This window comes from Trachurus trachurus (genome assembly GCF_905171665.1).
Source record: "Trachurus trachurus genome assembly, chromosome: 8".
In the NCBI taxonomy this organism is placed as follows: domain Eukaryota; kingdom Metazoa; phylum Chordata; class Actinopteri; order Carangiformes; family Carangidae; genus Trachurus; species Trachurus trachurus.
The window spans coordinates 17,871,299-17,893,929 of NC_139905.1; the positions used below are offsets into that span (position 1 = coordinate 17,871,299).

A 22,631-nucleotide genomic window follows, 5' to 3' on the forward strand; every position below is an offset into this window, starting at 1 on the left:
CACAATAATAATAGGTCTAATTAGCATTTTTATATTATATGCTATATATTTTCCTTTTTCCTTGTTAATATCAATATGAAACAGAACAGAAACTGTAGTACTGGTGGCAGTGAAAGCAAAAGTAGAAGGATAAATGTTACAATGCATTACAATTTTTGAGTTTTAATTGCAATTATTTATTTGCAGTGATCTGTTTTTTTGCCTGCAAGTTTGCAAAACAATGAGTGAGAAGATTATCTGCTCTGATTAACTGATGAAGGAGGAGGAGGCATTCTGTGGCGTGGGGGAAATCTCCCCTGGTTTGAGGACAGATACGTCAGGTTGCTTCTTGCACTCCGTATCACGAAGCTGCAAGAGAGTGTTGGTGGCTTAGACGCACAAAGCAAAAGAGGCAGAGATCTGCACATCACAGGCTCAGAGAGTGCAAACCTAACCCGAAGCACGGTGAGTACCAAGCTTTTTGCAAATTCATGTGCACGACAGTGTTTGAGTGATGATTGCTGGCAGTTCTTTGCCTGTCTGTGCCTTGGAGCACCTTGATTCTTTTTTCTTTAAAGGATGTGGAGATAAATGCTGAAATGTAGGAGGGGGGGAAAGGATGTTCAACCTTCTTTGTGCTTGCTCCCTCAAGTTTCAACAACTTTCTTTGTGGGAAAGGAAATGTTTCCATTTTGTGAGACAAAGATTGTATAATCAGCCGATTCTAATATGATTTTTATATGAAAACATGTCATATGATGAAATATCTCCCCCAATGAGAAAAGAATACTGTGGTTTCAATAGTTATTTGCTTTGTTGGTATGGTCGTGCTTTGTTACAGACCTACTGATAAAACATACACCTCAGCTCTATGGGTTTGGACAGTGCTAGTGTTCCTGAAGACTACCCACTGAGGAATAATAATGTTTATCTATTGAAACTATCCACAAGTTCTGACTGTTTTTAGACTGTTATCTGAGAGCAAAAAACACCTGCGCCAGTCTCATTCATTGTCACTCTGCATTTCCTCCATGCGTGTGTGTCTGCATCCCTCAGGCAGCCAAAGAGGACCATGGCATTTGCAGGGATGCTGAGCGACAAGGACATCAAGGCTGCGGTCCAGGCTTGTCAAGGTGAGTCAGACAGCACAAGCAGTGAGACACGCACTTTGCAGAATAACATGTTCTTGTAACCGTAAGTGAATTGAAAGTCACTTACACACTACACAGGGAAAGAGAGACAAAGGCAGTGTTTAAACAACTCCCACTCCCACCGGGGACAGCTGTATGATGTGTTGTTCACAGTGGGGACAGGGGAGTCTGCAGGTAACCTGGCAGCCATGTGGTGGGAGGGCAGTTACCACCCAGATACCAGAGTGTTTATATGTTGAGAATTCTCACAGAGAAGACCAAATCACACACGCTACAGTCCTCTCATCCCAAAGCACTTAATTATTTATCTCAGGCCATTATGTCTGCGTGACAAGGCAGGCACAGCTCAACTGCTCCAATGCAAATCAAATGTCAGTGCTTACATGCCCTTTATTCCTGAAACCTCTTCTCTAGGCAATGTTTTAGGCAACAACAAAAAAACATGTACGTATCAGTAAAAGGAGGTAATATTTCAATGATTTATTTTTTAAATGATGCAAAACTACAATATCTATTCAAATAAAAGTGGGAATAGCAAACAAATCACCTTTGGGGAAAGGATTTTTAAAAAATCCCCTCTGTTATTTTAAAATGATCAGGTTTGAGTATAATTATAATTGAATTAATGGCTGCACATCTTTTTCTATAAATCATTTCAGTTAGTTGAAAGTAACTCATCCCAGACCAGAGCATCTTAATAACCTAAAGGCTTGCAACATTTAAGTGTGGCTTAGGGCCATTGGTGATATTCAGTGTGTTTTACTGTTTCAATGGCATATTAAGATTGCCTATCGTGCTATAAGACAGTGATGTGCTACAGGGTGTTTATTGGTAAATGTCATCAGTTGTAGAATGAAAGTCATCTGAGCGAAAGAGTAAATGCGACATCTCCATTCAGCCCCTGCACCATTCTTGCTTTCTTTTCGTTCTGTGATTGACCCCTCGCTCCCACATCTGTCTGTGTCTCTGTCTCTTTCTTTCTCTTTCTCTTTGCATGTGTAGCTCCAGGCACATTCAACTTCAAGACTTTCTTTGCACAAGTAGGACTGACCGGCTCATCTGAGGCACATGGAAAAAAAGTGTTTACAGTCCTGGACCAAGACAAGAGTGGATACATTGAGGAGGAGGAGCTCAAGTAAGAGTGTGGTTTGTGTGTGGTTAAAAGGCTTAAGCAATGACACAAAGTGGTATATATGGGTGTGTGGGTGTTTGTGCATGTATGTACATACAGCTATATTGTAAATCCCTTGCACTGGCCCTTGGGCAGGGGTTTAGTGCATTAATGGAACAGCATTTCTGCTATGAATGAATTGAGAAGTACATGAGGGGAGGGCTGGTGAGTGACAGAAACAGGGATTACAACACCTCAGAAAGGCCCCCGAGGTGGAGAAATGCCATCAGAAAAGATAAAGTCTATTGATTTGATTTAAGTCCAAACTTATCGCTGGTATTTTTTGCCTCCCCATTAGACTGTTCCTTCAGAATTTCTGCCAAGGGGCAAGGGAGCTGACTGTGTCTGAGACCAAGAGTCTGATGGCTGCAGGAGATAAGGACGGCGATGGCAAGATTGGAATCGAAGGTGGGTGCTTGTAAAACATCTGGGAAAAAGAAAAAAAAGTTGCCTTCTGCACAGAGGAGCTGTCCACTACCTAGTGCTGAAATCACAGTCTATCAAAAAAAGAACATGCAAGGAAAGTAATGAAGGATCTCAATCAAGCAAATAAATAATGTGTTGTTTGTCCAGCTATCTGAATGCTTAAAGAAACTGACTTCTTGCTGTCAAAAAACTGAAATTTCCTTTTTGTTTCCCCCACAGAGTTCTGTGATCTCCTGAAATAAAGAGAATAAACACACATGACTGCAGCTGTCTTTCCCTGTTTTTAAATAACGGATTCCTCATGGCAATCCTGACTTTCCGGATCATCTGATGCAAAGACCAGACACCTCAGATATTCTGTACCTGCCTGCTGCTCTCCTTGTTGATGTGATACATTAAAATGTTTGGTGGAATGGACGACTACAGCTGACTATTAGTTGTGTGTGTATTAAATAAATCAGGTACCTGGAATGGATAAATAAATGTATTTGGTAGATGTGATATCACTGTCTGCGGGTCATTATTTCTATAATGGTGTAATGGAGAACACATGAAGTATCTTGTTTCTTTCCTAATGTGAAGATAAGCTCAGGGGCCCACTTAGAGTTTCAGCTTCACCTGCTCAGTCTTTATATCATGTGTTCGTGCTGATGTGAAAAATAAGTGACGAGGGATGAGATTCAATTCATTTTGGCTTTTCATCATATGACATTGATGTAACATTAAGGGAGAGCCGGTTCTGACATCAGGTGATTACTGTTCCCTAATAAATAGAAATATGAATTACATAGTAAAGGATGAGATTTATTGCATCAAGAAGAGACACTCAGCACTAAGGTGGAGAATTACAATGAACACACTGATGGCTTTTATCCCAAAACCCCACTGAGTCATGTCCCACCATCATTGAAAATTGAAAACCATTTAAAACATGAATTAATAAGGCATCCAATTTCAATGTATACATTTTCCATCGGTGGGACCCCTCTTTAAATCTCAGGACACATGAGTTCTTCTAAAAATTCCCCACGTTTTCCTTATTAGGACTAGCACTGCCTTCTGCTGGACGGAGTCCGCATTCCTGCAAACCAAGCAGAAATACCTACTGAGAACACTATTGATGTAGGATATGTATAGGTTACAGAACAGAGATATGTTTCCGCAATGACTGATTAGGGTTAGGAGGTTTAAGACTAAAGAATAAGGGCGTTCTCATCAGGTTTAATTACTAATGCGCGAAAAATGAGCCGCGTTCAGGACTATATGAAAACGTGTCAGGGTAAAAATTAGTTGTCAACATATTGGTCACTTGTTCACGATTAGTTCATAAGGATAGGGAGCCAGCGCTATGGGCCCCTGAAGTGTTGTCACTATTGGGGCGCTGAGTTCGCTTCTTATTCCCCCTTTCCCTTCTCAACCTCGACCCGCTGCACATGGAGGTCAGATGTACCATATGGAAATATAGCCTAGGCCAGGACAACTGTCTGTAGCATGTACTTTAGGTATAGCTAGTTAATGTTACAGGGGGGCATATAGAGGCAGGGGCCGCGCATAACAGCTAAGACCATTTTTGGGGCGGTGCATGGTGCAACCCCAATCCTTCAGATTTAAGAATAGACGATAGAAAAAAAAGACCACCTTCAATAATCTATAATGAACCCATTATATAAAAAATATGGACAGTTACACGAAAAGTTATATGAACAAATAAAAACTACACAATAAAGCCTATACATTCACCTCTGAGCAGGAAAGATGACCATCAAAGATATCACGTAAAAAGCCCGGGACGCTCTTTAGGAATGACTAATACTGACACCACCAAACACATTAAGCAGAGTAAACAATCGATCCAGGAGTACATGTGTCGATATATAAAATGATCATAAAACAAAAGAGATCAGACTAAGTGCTGCTGTTCAGTCCTTACACACAAAATAAGAGTGCCATAATAGGCTTGTCAGAGAGATGAATCACATTTAAAGCAGAGACTTAAAACCATTTCCTCTGTTAATTAAGACCGTGAAAGCTATTTGGCATTTGACTCTATAGGTTTTCATCACAACCCTGACCAGGGGCCGAAATATGACCGACGGCCTGCTCTCTCTCACCCTTCCATTCATTTCACTCGGGCTATAATCATCGGATGAAAGTTGCAACATCGAAATCAGCCACTTAAACGCTGACTATAACTCAAATGAGTGCAACATGTCAGAGAGCAGCGGGCCTGCTCGGGTTTCCACACGTCTAGCTATAGGCCTCGACACACATGGTAGCATCCTCATTTGTTCACCTAAAAATAGGTCGAGACTACTAGACACATTTTTTCGAAACCCATGCATCTTGGTACCCGATACTGAAACTCAAAGCTCTGTAAATGGTGTTGCTCAAGGATATATAAGAGAGGGGGAAAGGAGCTAGTGGCATTCACTCGAGTCCGCCTGGGTTTTTCACTCACCTCAACGCAACTCTAAGGTGAGTGGGAAGTGGCACACTGACTGCTGGCAGATTGCACTGGGAGGACAGGGATTCAGTCAAGGAAATCTCCGTGGACTATAAACTGTAGAGAGAAAATGGAACCAACATAGCCAGCAACTACTCGGACCAAAGGAGTGAAAAGGAGGCCAAGTGTGGCCATTTGGTTTCTAAGGATCAACGTTTTGGGGATGGATGATGAATACTCTATTTTACATTATGTCGCTTATCCGGATGAAAAAAAAACATGCCTAAAACTAACGGTGCCTTTTCCCCTGCTGCAGTGTTTATTTGTGGCAGTGATTTCGTGTTGCCATGATTTTTTTCTCCCAGTGGGAGCATCATGTATTTAGTGCCACTGCCATAGCAGCATAACGCTTTGGGATAAACAGAGTCAGACCTGAGCTGGGATCAGACATCCAGCTCTTTAGCGAGCAGAGAAAACAGGACTGCTGGTGCCTCATATCCCACTTTGCAAATTCAAGCAATTAACATGTTTAATGGTGATCAGCATAAACAAGTAGTTTTGAAAATGGCTCAAAAAGATGCTTTCCATTATGGTGAATGTTTTATCCTATTCTGATGCTATTGGAGGAGTTGGCTAGTTTGATTGATTGATGTTAATGTTTGGACACTGAGTCCTCAGACTGTTTCATGCCCTTTTGGAGAGACACATTCATTTCTCTAAAAAACCCTCTCTAGAGCTGTTGTGTCCTGGTCCCACAGAGTGTGAATATTCTGGACAAACAATATCTTTAAATCAGGATTGTTTGCAGTACAAAATTATGACATCTATATATGATTTGTAATGATGCTTAACTGTGTCTTCTCTGCCCCTGCAGATAAAAAATGGCCTTCGCTGCTGTACTCAAGGAAGCCGAAATGAAGGCAGCTCTGGATGGCTGCGCAGGTGAGCCTCATTAACCTTGTATAGATTAAATTAACCTGAAAATGCAATGGACTAAAATCCTCATCCTTCTTCTTATCATTATTATTGACATCAAATACATTTTCACTGTTAATGCTGAAATACATGTTTTAAAGACTACTATATAGGCTACATCAACACTTAAGTCCAATGTTGTGCTCATGAAGCCAGATGCTAATGGTGTTAAACCTGTGTTCCAGCTGCTGACTCCTTCGACTACAAGAAGTTCTTCAAGGCATGCGGCCTGGCCGGCAAGACCTCTGAGGATGTCAAGAAGGCCTTCCTCATCATTGACCAGGACAACAGTGGCTTCATTGAGGAGGAGGAGCTGAAGTAAGACATTCCAGCACTTCACACTCAAAGCTGTCACTCAATGCTCAGTGGCCTCAGTGGCCCAAAATATACCACATATCATATTACTGTCTCATGTTTCAGCTGGGCATAACCCAATCTGAAAACAAGAGGTGTAGCATTTACTTTCTCCCCTTATTTACATGCACATGACCTGGCTCTAATATGGGGGTCAATTAACACATACTGACTGGACTATAGAAACCAAAGAGACATCAAGCTGAATGAAACCTAGAGTTTTAATGACTTTATAGATTTCAATCCTTAATTCACAGGCTTTTGGAAACACCACATTTTGCTGTAAAATCTTCAACACAGAGATGGTTATGAAGGAAATGTATTCTTACTGATCAATACAGAGTGAGATGCAGACGATTGTAACCACTGCTGTTTGTCCACCTGCCAGGCTGTTCCTGCAGAACTTCTCTGCTGGTGCCAGAGCACTCACTGACAAGGAGACCAAGGCTTTCCTCGCCGCTGGCGACAGTGACGGTGATGGCAAGATCGGTATTGATGGTAAGAGCTCTGAAGTGGAGCAAGGCACTCTTTCTTATTTATCTGAATGTAGCAGAACACAATGAAGTCAGACATGATTATTCCTGATGCCTTTTAACAATGGGCTTTAAACTAATCAGTATTACAATTACATTTTTAACATCCATTCACATAGTTTCTACCTCTGCACAGATCAAACTCTTGGTCACAGAGTGGGTCCAATCAATTCTAGATCACACCACCACAATAACATAAGAGTCTGAATACCTTTTGCTGTCCGCTAACAGTGGTTTTATTCTACTTTCACAGAGTTTGCTGCCCTTGTTAAGGCATAAATTTCCATTGACCAAGATCTACTTCCTATCATGGAGCTCCTTGCAAGATTCAGTATTCATCAGCTGAAAGAATATTTTTTATACCTTATTTATGAGTTGCCTGCGGACAATTTCTCAACATTGAGCACATTTTACTGTAAATGTTACGATAATGTGTTATATGTTCTGAAAAATGACTTGTGCAAACTGTAAAACATCATCTGCACTTCTGAGGAAGAGTGAATAACCAGGAATAAATAATCTTTTGGTTTAACATCATCTTGTTCCAATCAGTCGTCTTTCAATTGGTCAACTTGTCTTGCATTGTAAAACTCACTGTATTCACTTAGCTGTAGCTATGTCAACACAGTGGGCTGAGGAAGGGGCGGTGCTAAAAGAGTTTCCACCTGCCAGGGTTTTCGAATACTTGGGAAGTGTTGAGAGATGGTTGAACTGGCCTGCCCAGCCCTTGTTTTGATAATTGGTTAATGAGAAGGGGAGTGCAGGTGGACTAAGGCCAGTAGCTGGCAACTGCAGCGGGAATGGCCCTGGGGCTTTACTCGCATACTTCCTGGATCCAGGGAGGTCTGCAATGGATAGCTGTCACACGCAGCTTAATTAGATGCTCTCTTCCAAGGTCTTTTTCTCCACCAACTGCTGAGTAGCCAATTAGATGATGTGCTGTGGCAACAGGAGGGCTATTAACAGCCGCCGTTGCATCAGCAGGAACTTTAAGCAAGCTACATCTCCTGCTAAAGATGTAAAGCCTGCTTGGTCTGAGGGGCTTTTGATTAATACTTGAATTTTCTCACAGCCTTTGCAATGTGTTACATTTTCTTTAAGGACTTTCTATATCCTTAAATTGGCCAAGAAAGGAACAAGAGCAGCTCATCAGTCCTATCAAAGTCATATTACAGCTCAAGTGGAAGTTATGAATGCTCAGGGAACTGCAAGACAGCGATATGTAAATCCTCAAGACTATCAGATGACCAACCAGTGGTCAAAACAGACACAGACATAACGATGGTAGTCTACTGATTCCTCAGTCTTAATCCCCCTTGCCCCCCCTTCACAGGACAGTGCTGCCACCTGCAGGTCAAAGCTGTTCTCTCAGCATTTCAAGCAGAGCTGTAGAGTGTGGTGACAAAAACTTGGATTTGAGCTTAATTTGAAGAAACAAAAAAAGACATTTCGTTGAGCTTTTAAACATTTTGTAGCTCTTAAAATAACAGGAATGGCAAATGGAGTTACAGATTAAAAGGGCTTTAGCAACAAGTAATTGAAAAGGGGTTTTTCCCCAAAAAAGAATCACTCAGTCCACTTTGACTAATGTGATAAAAAAACAAAACAAAAAACAAGTAATTCGACTACAATATGTGAGGAACACAACTGACTTTCCACTCAAAGAAATTTGACTAATTTTAAATTTGGACACTAGGCTACTGCTTCTATACAAAACAATTTGGCTGTTTGGTTTGATTTGAAGTAGATCAGTGGAAACTTTTACGACACAACCTATTTTGACACAATAGAAATGATTACATCATTTAGGCATCTAAGGTAGACAATGCCGATGTAACACAAGTTTACACAGCAAAATCAAGCTCCTCACTGCGTGAACTATAATTTATTTTTGCACATTTCGCAGCAACATTCAAGACATAAATAGGCATATCATATTTAACGACTGTTTTCCCCAAACACGCCAAGTAGACTTCAAATAAATTCCTGAATAAAATAGCCACCGCCTTCCAAATTAACAATGCTACAGGAAAAGAGGGAAAACCACCAGTTAGTGCCACTTACGCCAGCTCTAATGCATGCATCTCAGTATCCACCTTCTTGAATATGGCTCTGTGTTGCCAGCAGCATTTGCAATTCGTCCTCCTCAGCAGTGTGCACAGGCCTATTCTTAGCATTAGGGGGGGATATTGAAGACTTCTTCAAACGCACCTTTTAAGCGTCTTCATTTGTGAAACTTAAAATAGACCGCTCTCTGACTGCAGGACAAATTTTCGCCACCCCAGATCCCGGTGGTGTCAGTTATCTTATGCCTCAGATTTCGATGGAGTGAAACTATAAAAGGTCACCGGGAACAGAGGGAAGATCACTGCAGTCGACTCGAGACTTGTCTGTATCATCTGTACCCTACAAAGCAAAGACACCAAAGGTGAGTTTGAATGAAGAGAAAAAAGAAAACCCGGGACCCTCGCAGACAAAGCCGCAGCATCAGGCTTGGGCTCCTTTGAGAAAATATCCATGATTTTTTTTTTTTTTTTAAACATTACGTTTAAATAAGGGACTAAACTTTGCAATGAAGTGCCGCATCTAAAGAACGAGATGGTTCTTCCTTTTCTTTTCGGTTTGTTGCGGGAGCGTCAGCTGCATGAAGACTTGGATTACTGGTCAGACCTCCCAGCATCTGTAGAGTTGCAATTGGAAACCCGAGTCAATCTCAGCCTCTGGAATTGGATTTGGAAATGTAACATCGAAAACTGTGCCATTCAGAAATAAGTGGACTGAATGATTTGCCCACTGAAATATGCAATCTTTATTTCCGTTCAGTTTGGAAGAAATGTGAACCCTAATCCATATAAACATGTGTAGGCTGTGCTTTAGCTCCTTGGTGTGTGTTTTTTAAACCATATTTTCACCTGTCCTACTTTAGCAAGTGTAATTATGGTTCCGATCTCTATTCCGCAGCTTACAATGGCCTTCAAAAGTGTACTGAAGGATGCTGACGTCACTGCAGCCCTGGAGGGGTGCAAAAGTAAGTCCTGCGCTGGCAATTACAAAATCACAGCCACCAGAGTGTGCAGTGCGCGCGTGTGTTTCTTTTATTGTATGCGTGCTTATCTGCCAACCTGCGTTGATTTCAGGTGCATTCGACCACAAGGCATTCTTCAAAGCCTGCGGTCTGGCCGCCAAGTCCGCCGACGACATCAAGAAGGCCTTCGCAATCATCGACCAGGACAAGAGCGGCTTCATTGAGGAGGATGAGCTGAAGTAAGATGCGCACAAACTCCAACTAGTCTACATCTGCACACCAGACCAGTGCTTACAGAAGACAGGCTATTATTGCTTCTCCCAGTGAATGACATTCTTCACTCAGTTTTTTCTGCTGTGTGGACTGGAATGTAGAGGTGTGCACAGGGTCAAACTATCTTTGGACAAGGGCCCTGTTTTTCCCTCTTTGTCCAACTGGATGCAGACCTTTCCGTTTATTATTGGGAGAACACCCGTCTTAACTGTAGTTCTGTAATATTTCAATGGATCCATCCAGATATGTAGTGAGGAAGTAGTCTGAAGCCTAAAGCTGAGGTCCATGAACTAACCATCGCCTATGTGTGTTGCAGGCTGTTCCTGCAGAACTTCAGCGCAGGTGCACGCGCACTGTCCGACGCCGAGACCAAGGCTTTCCTCAAGGCCGGTGACAGCGATGGTGACGGCAAGATTGGAGTTGATGGTAGGCTATGTTCATGCTGCAGCATTGGATCATTCTGGTTGAACCTCTGATCGGATACCAACTGAGTGTTTTCTTTGCTTCTCCCCCCCGCAGAGTTCGCTGCCATGGTTAAGCATTAAACAGCAACTGACCAACAACACCTGCTCTGATGGAACAACAAAGCCCACGTCGACCTCCCCCTTTTCATCTGAATATAAATAATTTTTATACATTTGCTTAAGAGACGTTTCCTCCTATGCAACACACTGTCCAAAATGATGATTGTGAATGTCGCTCGGTTGTGTTCATGTCTTAAATATGAATTTTGCTTACTGTAAAATCTATGCACTTTCCAGGAACGAACGATATAAAAAGAAAAGAATAAATATTCTTTTGCTACGGTTTTTATTGGGTTTTTACTCCTCACGAGTCTCTTTCTCAACTCCCTTTGTTTCCCCTTCAAATTCAATTGCAGTTTACTCTTTTGACCTGAAATGGAAATACATAATAAGGAAAATAGTGGTCAAGAAAAACAAACAGTCCAATTACACACACACACACACACACACACACACACACACACACACACACACACACACACACACACAGATAGAGAGAGCGTGTGTGTGTGTGTGTGTGTGTGTGTGTAACTGTCAATCGAGATGACATAATTTTAAAATACATTAATCAGCACAGAGCATGCATTTCCTGAAGGAAATACGGGTGAATGCTGAAAGCTGGAAGCAAAATGAGCTGAATAAATTGTTGAAACAATGCTGTATTAAGTTAAGAAATTGCTGTAGCAATCTTGAAAAGATGAAACAGTATCTGAAGGGTAAAACTAAAACATGTAAAAAGGGAAAAGGAGGCTGTATGAAATGGTTGGAAATCACTTGAATTGTTGAAGATTAGTATGAAGAAATTGAAAGGCACACACACACAGTTTAAACAGTGATCCAACTCCACCATGCAGCCACTAGATGGAGTTACGTCCATCCACAGGAGATACTGGAACATGCGCTCTACTGATCTCACAATTCACGCAATGAAAAACTCAAACAGCAAAACCAGAACTAAATTAAACTTCGAAGGTTTCGGAAAAATACACATCTTGAGCATTTTCACCCACGAACCTTAAACGAAATTGATTTAAATTTAATTAATGGGTCAGAGTGCAAAATGTACTGCAATCTCATGGTTGACTTTAGTGTAGGCCTGATTTTATTTTATTTTATTAAGAAAAACATTTGAATATTGACTGAATATCATTTCTGTTATGCAGCAACAGGGGGCAATCTGAATTAATATAGACCTATTCAATTGTTATTTTTCTTAGTGTCATTATATGTATTACTGTCAGCTCTTTAGTCGTTTAAAGGACTCTAGGGTCGTCCTCTCGACAGTCTGTGACCAAGGGGGAGGCTCGTAAAGAAAATTAGCAAATGTAAATGAATAAATGATTGCCCAGTAACAGTATAGTCCGCGAGGTATCAACATGGCGGATGACATCATGCACCGGCTGTGGGTGAAGTCGAACCACTTGCTCTCATTCCGGTGTCCACGGTCTCTTTTTCACACACAGCCTGGAGCAGATGATAGAGTTTCTCTTTACCTGCTCAGGGGACAACCTCACAGTCTGTCAGACATCACTTGTTGAGGGGCCCCATTAACAAGTTGGCACTGGGGTTAGGTTTAGGAAACGTTGACAATGACAAACCATCGGAGATACAAGCTTTTACTCAATAATGAAAGACGCCAGGAAGCTGCCAAAGAATTAAACAAAACGCTACTGCAGGTACACTGTGCGTAAAGCTCATACGCAGACGCATGTTCACAATTCTTACTTAACACAAGTTCTTCAGCCAGTAACTTGATCATGTCTCATTTACAAACAGAAAATGCAGTCTCCTTTATTCATTGCACCACCGCGTTTCAACTGATTTCAAACGACATTAGGTCTTCATCTTCAGGCCTTTGAACAATGTTTTAGATGACCTTTACGCACAGACGCCATAGTGGCTTTACGCGCGGTTCACCTGCGCCAGCTGAAGCGTGCGAGAGTTTACTGGTGCCAATAAGAGTCGCAGGTCTCTCACGCACGCATGCACGCGCATTGAGTGACTGACTTGTAGCGTGAGGAAGCTGCTTTTCCCCTGAATTTGATTATATGCAAAGATATCCCCATGTGTCGGGTTGCAGGTGAAATTCTGGAGCCCTTCCAGAAAGCCACAAGTTTCATTGTGTAATGCAATCTAATCAACTCTCTGTGAGACATACAGCATGTCTATTAATTTTGTTTAATGCCTATATTACACAAATTAATCAGACAAAAAAACATCTCTGGCAATACAACCCTCCCCATTTACACTGCTGCTGCATATGCACACCTTCAACTAACCTTAGTATGATGGGGGAAATAACCTTCTGCGAAACATACTGCAGTGAGCACTCTCCTAGGAATGGGCTTAATGACCCCTGAATTTGTCAGAGCGGTTGGGGGCCACAGAAGTCCTGGGTACAGGGAATCTAAACTGGTCATTTTGCATCCGGACAAATGGACAGTAGTGTGCAGCTCTGAAAAGCAGAGCGACCAAACAGGACGAACGATGAAACACCAGCAGAAATGAATCCAGCGCACAACCCCGCGTGACCTCTGCCTCCTATACGTTTATTTAGACAGTCCACGAGAAGACCTGGGACACTGTACATTATGCATCATCATCACCATCACGGCGAGACACGGGGTGACCTCTAGTCCCTTAATCAGCACAGTTGACAAAGCAATTTAGCGAGGCTGTCCCCGCTGTCAGCGTGAGACAGTGAGAAGGTTATAAAGCACCGGCGTCCCTGACATTTACTCATGTGCAGCTATGATGATGATGTGTGTTTGGGGTTACACGGGATTTGTGTTGGGGGAGATCAACCTCCACCCAGCACCCCCCACTCACCTCGAGGTGACTCAATAATCGCACAATAATGCTGCTGACATGAGAGTCACATGGTCTTTGTGCAAGACATGGGAAAGTTATCAATGTCAGCTGACATTATATTTCCCATAACTCACCTCAATCGTATTTATAAGGGCATAAACATTATTTCCAGTGGGATGTGGCTCAGGTGTGTTTTGGGGGGGCTGCTGCCTGAAAAAAGAATATCTGCATGAAAGGGTGGGTGGGGTGTGGGGTGTGGGGGTAGATGGAGAAAAGGAGAGAGAGAGATTGCAGTTACAGCCTCCCTGCATGTTCTATGATTCTAGAGGTGAGAGGAGGAGGAGGAGGAGGAGGAGGGGTGATGGGATGAAGGGAGGGAGCGGAATCTGCTTTTTAACGTAATTTGCTATTTACAAGGGCGTTACAGATGTCCACGGTCCGGTCTCTCTGCCCGGGGCGTTAAAAATAGTAAAGGTTAATTAGTTAGCTGAGAAATTGGATCAGGGGCGGGCAGTTAGAATTTGATCCATAGACAGGTAACTTAAGCAATCCCCATTGTCACTGCAATCAGACCTATATAAATCCGCCTTGACGGACAGCAGTCACCACATAGCCTTACCTCTCCGCTGAATCACCGACCGGGCACCAACCCCCCTCACACGGTAAGTTGCTGCGTGGATCTAAGAAGGTCGCTTTTGATGGAAGCTGCATGGCTACTTTCTTTTTCTTTTTTATATTAGTTTCAAAAGACTGTCTAGAAGCGGGTTCTCTTATTTCTGTTTATTCGGCGCATTTGTGATCAGCTGTAGAGGCTGCAAAGTTAGGTGACAGGTGAGATAATCGGAGACAAAGTAAGAGCGCAAACGATGTTTCTACCCTGTTTAATCTGAGACCGAGGGACTTTTTTCTTTTGCTTTGTATATTTACTTATTTGACTTATCTAAGACTTGATCTAGATTGAAGGACTTTTATCATATCTGTGCGCTTCTCCGCTCTGCTGGCCTGCTGCTGAACTGACTTATTGCTGTCAGGAATGTCACCTGGACACGTTTTTGCTCCTGATCAGTGTCAAGTTTGAAGGTTTGCCACAGTACCTGACTAAATGTGTTAATAATTCACTACGGTTGTTCCTCACTACAGGAATAAAATGTCGCTCTCATCTATCCTTTCCGCTGATGCCATCGACAGTGCTATCAAGGACTGCCAAGGTATCGTCTTCCACCAATATCATTATTGCTCTCTTCATTAGTTTTTTTCTTTCTAATTCCATACAGTATTTCTACTGGAGCCTGTGCAGTCACAGGAGAACAGGATTGTCTCTATATGTTAGTCTGCTGAAAGGCTGCAAACTGCAGGGATGAAGAGATACATGCATGTAGACTAAACAACCTTGGGGACTTGACTGAGCAATTTGACTCTAGCCACTAGCCAAAGAAAGATCAGATTTGATCCTTTGCTACAACTGGAAGTTAAACAGCAAAAGCTCAGAAACCTTTAAAATATTAAAAAGTCAGACTAAAGCTGTGTCTATGGGCAAGAAGAAGTGACTCACATCTTACTTAATGACACCTTCTCAGTCTTATGTCATCTTGTCTCCTGAATTTAAACTGAATAAGCCGTTTAGGGATTTGCCCATATGACGACTTTGCTTTAATACTAGTTCAGCGGGGAAACTATAATATGCAAGTCTGAAAATTTAACTGAGTGCAGACTATTGTCATTATCTATCCTTGGTGCTGTTCCTGACTCTAACTGCTCTCTCTCCTCCAGCACCAGACTCCTTCTGCCCCAAGAAGTTTTTCCAGCTGTGTGGCCTCTCCAAGAAGAGCCCCCAGGATGTGAAGAAGGCCTTCTCCATCCTGGACAACGATGCCAGCGGCTTTATTGAGGAGGAAGAGCTCAAGTGAGTGAACGGCCAGTTCTCAAACTGCAGAGTTTTTTTTTGGTTGTGGTTCACGATCTGATGGGTCAGGGACTGTTTTTGCCACTCTCTCCAATGGGTGAGGAGATGTAACTGAAATGTCCCTTCCCTAAAGTTGATGACAATTTCCATACAGCTGTAAACACTTTCTGAGCTTGTCTACCTTATGAAAATAATGCATGGTCAAAGCTCAGCCACAGAAGATGAAAATGAAAGATACACGTCTCACAAACACTTATGAGACACTGTAAGCATTAGCTATTGTAGCTTGTGGAAGAGACAAGCTTATCACTACTGGTTTTGGGATTTGGGTGCATATATGCACGACAGCAATCATCAGTTTTACTATTAAGCATCACACTCTGTCTGCATACATTTAGGGGATTCATATCAAGAAACCTTTCTTTGCATTAGGGCAAATAAGTCTTCAGTGTCTCTCAGTTGATACTAAGGATTACCTCTTATTTTTCTTTGTCTTGTCCCTCTGCACCTGCCAGGTTTTTCCTCCAGAGGTTTTCTCCTGGAGCTCGCGTTCTGACAGACACGGAGACCAAGGCCTTCCTGTGTGCTGCTGATGACGACAGTGATGGCCGGATTGGAGCAGACGGTGAGTGTCCTCACTTATTCAACATACTTGTGCATGTGGGGAAAAAAAATACTGCACTAAGAAAACGGCATCCATACTTTTTACATTTTCAAGTAACATCAGCTAAATTTGTTGTGTTTCCTGAATAGTCTGGTAGTTCATGGCTATTAAGAAATAGCGGCTGGTGTATTTACAGGAGTAAAGCCGAAAAACAGAAATGGTTTCTCCCTCCAAGTCCCTACACATGTTTTCTGTCCTACATTAATTAAAACTTGATTTGACTAAGCAACAATATAAAGGAGATGCAACAAGTACTTAAAATTGCCAATGTTACTAAAGAGCAAATTTTTAGATCCGATTAATGACACTCCTAATTTGGACGCACAACAACTCTTCTTATCATAAATTACTTATTTCATATAAAACGCATATATTAGTGTTTAATTTAAGCAGGTGAGGTAAAGATAAATGAATAAAAATAAGCTACAACACCCTAGTAATGCTTTCTTTTCTCCACAGAGTTCCAGGCCATGGTCTTGTCCTAGACAGCTGGACTCCATCTGTCATCAGACCCTGCTCCCACGCCTGTTCCACTGCGTCAAGGGCTCTCTTAGTTTTAGTCAATTGTTTTCCATTTGGTTAGATAAAATAAAATCATTTTTATTTTGCAAGACTCACCCCGGTTCACAGACATCCACAGCATTCTTTTTTTCTTTTTCATATGTTTCAGACAGATCATAAACCTGCATTGCCCAAAATCAATGTACAATTTACCAAGTTACTGAGAAAAATAAAATAATAAAATCCATGTCTTTTGACTCTTGGCATTATTTTTGTGTATACATTTCTGTGCGTCTTGTGCTCGCATATAGTTTAGAAACTGTGGAGCACAACCAGAGCAGCATTATGGCAGTGTCATCATCACAGCTTTTACATAAGGAAGCACTAAATGATTTATAAGGATGAAATAAAGATAAAAGAAAAAACAACTCAATGATTGAGACACGCACAAAACAAAACAAAAATAGACACATGCACGCGCGCACACACACACACACACACACACACACACACACACACACACACACACACACACACACACACACACACACACACACACACACAGAGAGAGAGACTTGCCATTTCCTTTACAGTTCTAAGGTGTTCTTAAATCTTGAATGACCCTATAACCTATCACAGCAGTAAGTGAGGTTGAACGAGAGAGAGACGGTGTCAGGTTTAATGCGAATTGAGACATGGTCTGATAACACAGGGTTTCTGAGTGTACATTGCATACAATTGAGGGGTGTGTGTGTGTGTGTGAGTGTGTGTGAGCAAGAGAGAGAGAGAGAGAGAGAGAGAGAGAGAGATTAAAGAGCCATATACAGTAGAGCTAACACAGGGAGAAAGCCGAGGGATGTGACCTTGATGACCACCTGAGTGTCATCGTGACTGGATCGAGTGACACCTGACCTCAGCTTTGTAAATAAACCTGGCTGAACCTTGGTGCTGCTCAGACTAGGGCAACAATACACACACATACATACACGCACAAATCCCAATGCATTTGCAAAAATCAAATATGCAACCAGACATGGCCAGACGGCCAGCCATGCAAACACACTAAATCCAAAATATGTACATTTAAATACATGCAGCTTCTTAATAAATGCATCTGTCTGGGCGTGTGCTGGTGTGTGTGTGTGTGTGTGTGTGTGTGTGTGTGTGTGTGTGTGTGTGTGTGTGTGTGTGTGTGTGTGTGTGTGTGTGTGTGTGTGTGTGTGTGTGTGTTGTACAGGAGGAAATGCACACTCTGCAGAATGCTATAGCTGAGGATACTAGCCGTACATGCGATCCTTTGCCAGGTCTCCTTGAGAGCTCAGGAGAGCTTACTCAGGAAATATTCAAGAAGAATCATTTTATTACACTCGCCCATATTCTCACACACTCCTCCGTCAAATAGCACACGGCAGTTTAATTCTCTGCACTTACAGGACTCATGGGATTAACATTAACAACCACCTCACTATCCACCCACCCACTAGAGGCGCCAAAGTCAAGAGTACCAATTTTTTTTCACAGCATCCACCTCAGTGTCATTTCAATTATCTGTTTATTATAGGGCGAACCTAACTATTACAGCAACACACCTGCTACTCAGAACCACGGGGCAAACCCTGGTATTAGCATGTGGCTGTGCTCACATATGCAGGATGTGTATTATTGCTGCTGGATTCAGATGGTGTGTGATGATAATAAAGGTTTTTTATTGTGTTATTTCTACTGCAGCCAATGAGAGGCCTGTTTATGTCTTAGCATGTTATGTGTGCTGTGCACTGATGAGCAATTTCACTTTTCACATTTCATTTAACTGTATCCACTTAAGTTGTCAGCAGGTTGTGTTGCTATGTAGCTATGTGAGTATTATGAAGAAGAAGAAGAAAACGAGCTACGCCATACTAGCACACTTCAGTCTGTTTATTGGCCAAATTCTAAGGAGTGCTACATCATATTGGATCCACGTCTGAAAAACCGCCTCAGGTGATGTCACTTCAAGTATTTTTTGTTGTGAAGACTCGTCTGAAGATGAACAGCAGTCTGGGTGTGTGGGGTTAGAAAGAACAGAACTTACCAGCAGTCCTCTGCGGCCTCCCCTCCTCACCTCCTGCCCGAAGCCCCGCCACATTCTCTGCTACTAGCATAACACACCTGTTCGGGGCCGAGTTGCACTGTGGGTAATGTAGTCACCGGGTGTTAGACAGCAAGAACGCGGTGAATTGAAAACCGTTCGTCGTGAGTTTGACAGGTTTTATAAGAGTGTGTTGCTAATTCGCTGTAGCAGCTAACTTTTTTTTTTAAAGGCGTTTATATATTATATTATATTATATTATATTATATTATATTATATTATATTATATTACTATATTAGCTAATTCGCTAACTTTTTAGCAGCTAACTTAAAAAAAGAGGTTTATAGCCTATATTATATTATATTATATTATATTATATTATATTATATTATATTATATTACGTTATATTATATTATATTATATTATATTATATTATATTATATTATATTATATTATATTATATTAGCTAATTCGCTGTACAGCTAACTTTTAAAAAAAAAAGAGGTTTATTTTATATTATATTAATAGTCTATTTAATTGAGAGAAAAAAAAAGTTTAAAAAGTTTAACAATAAGAGACAACCAAGCCTGTGTGAAGTAATGCTGATATCATGAAACTGTATTAGTAGTCTAAACATTGTTACCCTGATGTGAACTACAGGTTGGTGTTCTTGCTTGACTCACCCGGTCATTCCCTAAAAGTAAAACCTGCCTTTAATTACAGCCCCGATATTCATGTCTCACATGTGCTCTACTTATCGAGATACAAATAGTGGACATGCTCAGAGACATGGCACTAATTAGATCATCATGTTCCCATATCTGTTGTTATCAGTTTCGGATCCTCATCTCTGCAGACGAGCTGTGGAGGAGTGTGAATGGGGGTGGGCCAGTGGGCTACGTACATTGCTGAAAGCAGGACAAGGTTGGGGAAGCCAGTAGGTAACACAAGCCAGGGGACACACAATGGAGCTGTGACCCCTGCAGGTCAGGAGCGGCGAGTGGTAAACAGGAAGGAAATGTGAGCCAACAGGTCGACGCTAACTGCTGGATCTGCTGCTGTGGGACAGCAGTACAAGATAATGTGACATGCAGATTACCTGGACTCAAGGGCAGAGAGGGAGGGAGAGGGGAAGAGGCAGACTGCAGTTGTGCTTCTCTCTGGGAGACCACAACTGTGACAGGCCAGTGATGTCCAACAACCCTGTTGGTCTTACATTGCGAGAAAAAACGTTAACAAAAGTTTTTGGATACAGCAAGGTGAACTTGGAGGAGGGTTTCATTATCTTCACAATAATAACCTTAAAGCAACAGCTATCCCACATTTCAAGCATTTTACAGCAAGTTAGATATAACATGAGAGTTTAGGTTCAGTTTCTGTTGAGGTTTAATCTGTTGAAAGACAAAAAAGGTCTAACAACCAAAGTGTTCAGTCGTGTCATTTCAAATCAAAGTGTGTCGATGTGTGGTAAATGACATACATACAAAATATAATATCTGAGAGAAGGGGGTCATGCTAGCAATAATTTTTATTACCCTATTGTCCAAAAGATTTAGTAGACATTATCAGCAATGGTGATTTTTTTTGTACCATGAGAATTAAAAAAACAAAGGGCAAAAGTTGCAAAATATGAAACAAAAATGGTGGAGAGGTAGTGGTAGAAACCTTGAAATGTGAGGGTGCTGTGTTACAGTAAGTGGCAAATGATTGACTAGAGTAGATAAAGTAAGCAAACTTAACTTAACCATCAAAATATGTTGTGTGACTACTGATAACATACCGTGCACTGTCTGGATAAGTCCTTCGGGATGGACACATAGACCTAGCCTGCTTGTCTGCTTGGCACTTCAATAATTGATGCCCTCGCTTCATTGTCACCAAAAACTCATATCAAGAAAGGAGTGTCAGGCTCACCTTACTGATTAAGTCTGTGTGAAACTTTAATGTGCACCCCATCTTCAGCTGATAACCAACTTGTAATCAGGCAAACGAGGGAATCGGAGGCTGAATGGTTTGGACTCGGGTTGTTCATCCAGGATTTTTCTGTGACAAACTGCACTAATCATATTTTCACTCATTCCCAGTCTTTTGGATCCTGGAGGTATCAGAGATGTTGCTACCTGATAGTCTGAACAGGGAGGAAGGTCGTAAAAGATTTAACTGGCGTGTTAGGATGACTGAATGGGCTTTGTGAGCTCTGTGCAGGAACTCTATCTATAATGCAGGGGATGACAGCACTGCCACTGTTCCCCAACAAGCATTAGTCTTGAGCCTCTACTTATGATGTCTACGTGTAGCTTCCCCTCATTAATGAATGATAGGCCATGCGCCTATCGATGGCCATTATTCCTGATACAACCGGGGCATTCGTGGAAGGCGATTTCTCGAAATCTATTTCCACCCTGGCTTGATCCTGTTGTTTGCATGTTGGCCGTTTGTGCTTTTATATATACATTGAACTGTTTACATTAACTAGAAGAATGCACATTTGCAATTCGAACCAAAGCCACACCCTGCTTAACCCTGAGCAGCTGTTACATGTGCTGACTCATCTTCAGACTAAGTAATGGCTGTCATGGAAAGGTAGTACTTTACAGACTTTTCCAAATGAGAAGGCACAATCAGATAAGATGGTGAGTGTCATGCAGGACAAACTTAATTTGACTAGCTGAATAATGGAGGTGAACTGTCTGGCCAGACAAGACAACTAAAGAATGTTTATGTCTAGGTGGCGTTTGGTCGGTAAACACTTTACAACATCCATAAATATCAAAGTAGATACGTAGAGACAACTCAAAAAGAAAACACGTACATGAACTTGGATTACACTCAGACAAGTGTAATGCAATTTGTGGCAATAAGTCTGGACATGTTTTGTTTTTTTATCACCAAACATTACACCACTGCTATTAGGGCCATGCTTTTTCTTTTGCAGTAATTATCCTGTTAAGTTCTCTATTATGTATATTTGTACAAATCCATTTCAAACCAACGCACTTTGGTTTATCAAAATCATTGAATCCCAGCACACACACTACTAGATACTCCATATAATGACTTCCTGCTCATGCCGTTCCTGTGCATGGCCCAGTCTGCCCACCAGAAGCTGCCTTCATCAGCTCTTGTTAACTGACCGATTCCTTTTCCATGTTTGTCCATATTTCCATATGTTGTAAACTGTTTTCTTGTCTGCACACAACATCTATTGCACTTCTGCCCGTCCTGAGTGAGGGATCTCTCCTCTGTTACTCACTCTGAGGCTTCTCCCACTTTTTCCCTGTTCAGGGTTTTCTTGGGAGTTTTTCCTCATTGATGTGACGGTCTAAGGGCAGAAGACGTTGTTATGATGCTGTGAAAAGCCCTTTGAGACGAACTGTTTGTAAAAAATGGGCTAAATAAACTTGCCTTGCTTTCTATGAACTGAACACACTGTGACTACCACATAATCAGTTTGTACAATCTGTATCTATATCAGTGACCCACTAAGACCCTCAAGGCCTTTGTTACCCCCCGTTGTTTTCCCATTCTACCTAGGACCCGACTGATTCCTATGTGATTTGAAGACATAGCTACTTTGAACTGTCAGGTCTCAGACCCCCTCGTAGCCTCAATTTCAAGCTGAGGTCTTAGTCTGGCCATAAGATCTGACAGGTAGGCCCCAACAACTCCCTTGCTGTCATCACTACTCTACTCCTCCTTCCCTGTCTTTTGCCAGACTTCTTCAGCTAACAGTGAATTATTTAGGGTTAACAAGCTGTTGGGACGTCAAACAGTACTAAGCTGATTTCTCTGACCGAGAGGTGACAGAGAAGACGCTGACTGCGAGCG

The 22,631-nt window shown here is 41.8% G+C and overlaps 4 protein-coding genes across 5 annotated transcripts; all 4 read left to right on the forward strand.

Annotated features, from left to right (window-relative positions):
* Positions 1–1,051: 1,051 nt before the first annotated feature.
* pvalb5 (parvalbumin 5) lies at positions 1,052–2,969 on the forward strand (the record flags this gene model as incomplete). Its single annotated transcript, XM_083976569.1, has 4 exons — positions 1,052–1,112; positions 2,133–2,265; positions 2,600–2,709; positions 2,947–2,969. The coding sequence occupies 4 exons, from the start codon at positions 1,052–1,054 to the stop codon at positions 2,967–2,969; spliced, it is 327 nt and encodes a 108-aa protein (XP_083832695.1).
* Positions 2,970–4,907: 1,938 nt separating this feature from the next.
* LOC310989493 (parvalbumin beta-like) lies at positions 4,908–22,631 on the forward strand. Of its 2 annotated transcripts, XM_083976567.1 has the most exons (6): positions 4,908–5,202; positions 6,045–6,112; positions 6,331–6,463; positions 6,888–6,997; positions 7,286–7,346; positions 22,622–22,631. In XM_083976567.1, the coding sequence occupies exons 2-5, from the start codon at positions 6,052–6,054 to the stop codon at positions 7,309–7,311; spliced, it is 330 nt and encodes a 109-aa protein (XP_083832693.1). In that variant the 5' UTR covers positions 4,908–5,202; positions 6,045–6,051; the 3' UTR covers positions 7,312–7,346; positions 22,622–22,631. The 2 variants fall into 2 exon arrangements, with proteins under 2 accessions (XP_083832693.1, XP_083832692.1); XM_083976566.1 differs by lacking the exon at positions 22,622–22,631 and having other exon boundaries at positions 7,286–7,569.
* LOC310989494 (parvalbumin beta) lies at positions 9,171–11,139 on the forward strand. The gene is made up of 5 exons (XM_083976568.1): positions 9,171–9,460; positions 9,994–10,060; positions 10,170–10,296; positions 10,647–10,756; positions 10,850–11,139. Exons 2-5 carry the CDS (start codon positions 10,000–10,002, stop codon positions 10,873–10,875), a joined length of 324 nt encoding a protein of 107 aa, XP_083832694.1. The 5' UTR covers positions 9,171–9,460; positions 9,994–9,999; the 3' UTR covers positions 10,876–11,139.
* pvalb8 (parvalbumin 8) lies at positions 14,206–16,921 on the forward strand. The gene is made up of 5 exons (XM_083977185.1): positions 14,206–14,327; positions 14,806–14,873; positions 15,436–15,568; positions 16,084–16,193; positions 16,692–16,921. Exons 2-5 carry the CDS (start codon positions 14,813–14,815, stop codon positions 16,715–16,717), a joined length of 330 nt encoding a protein of 109 aa, XP_083833311.1. The 5' UTR covers positions 14,206–14,327; positions 14,806–14,812; the 3' UTR covers positions 16,718–16,921.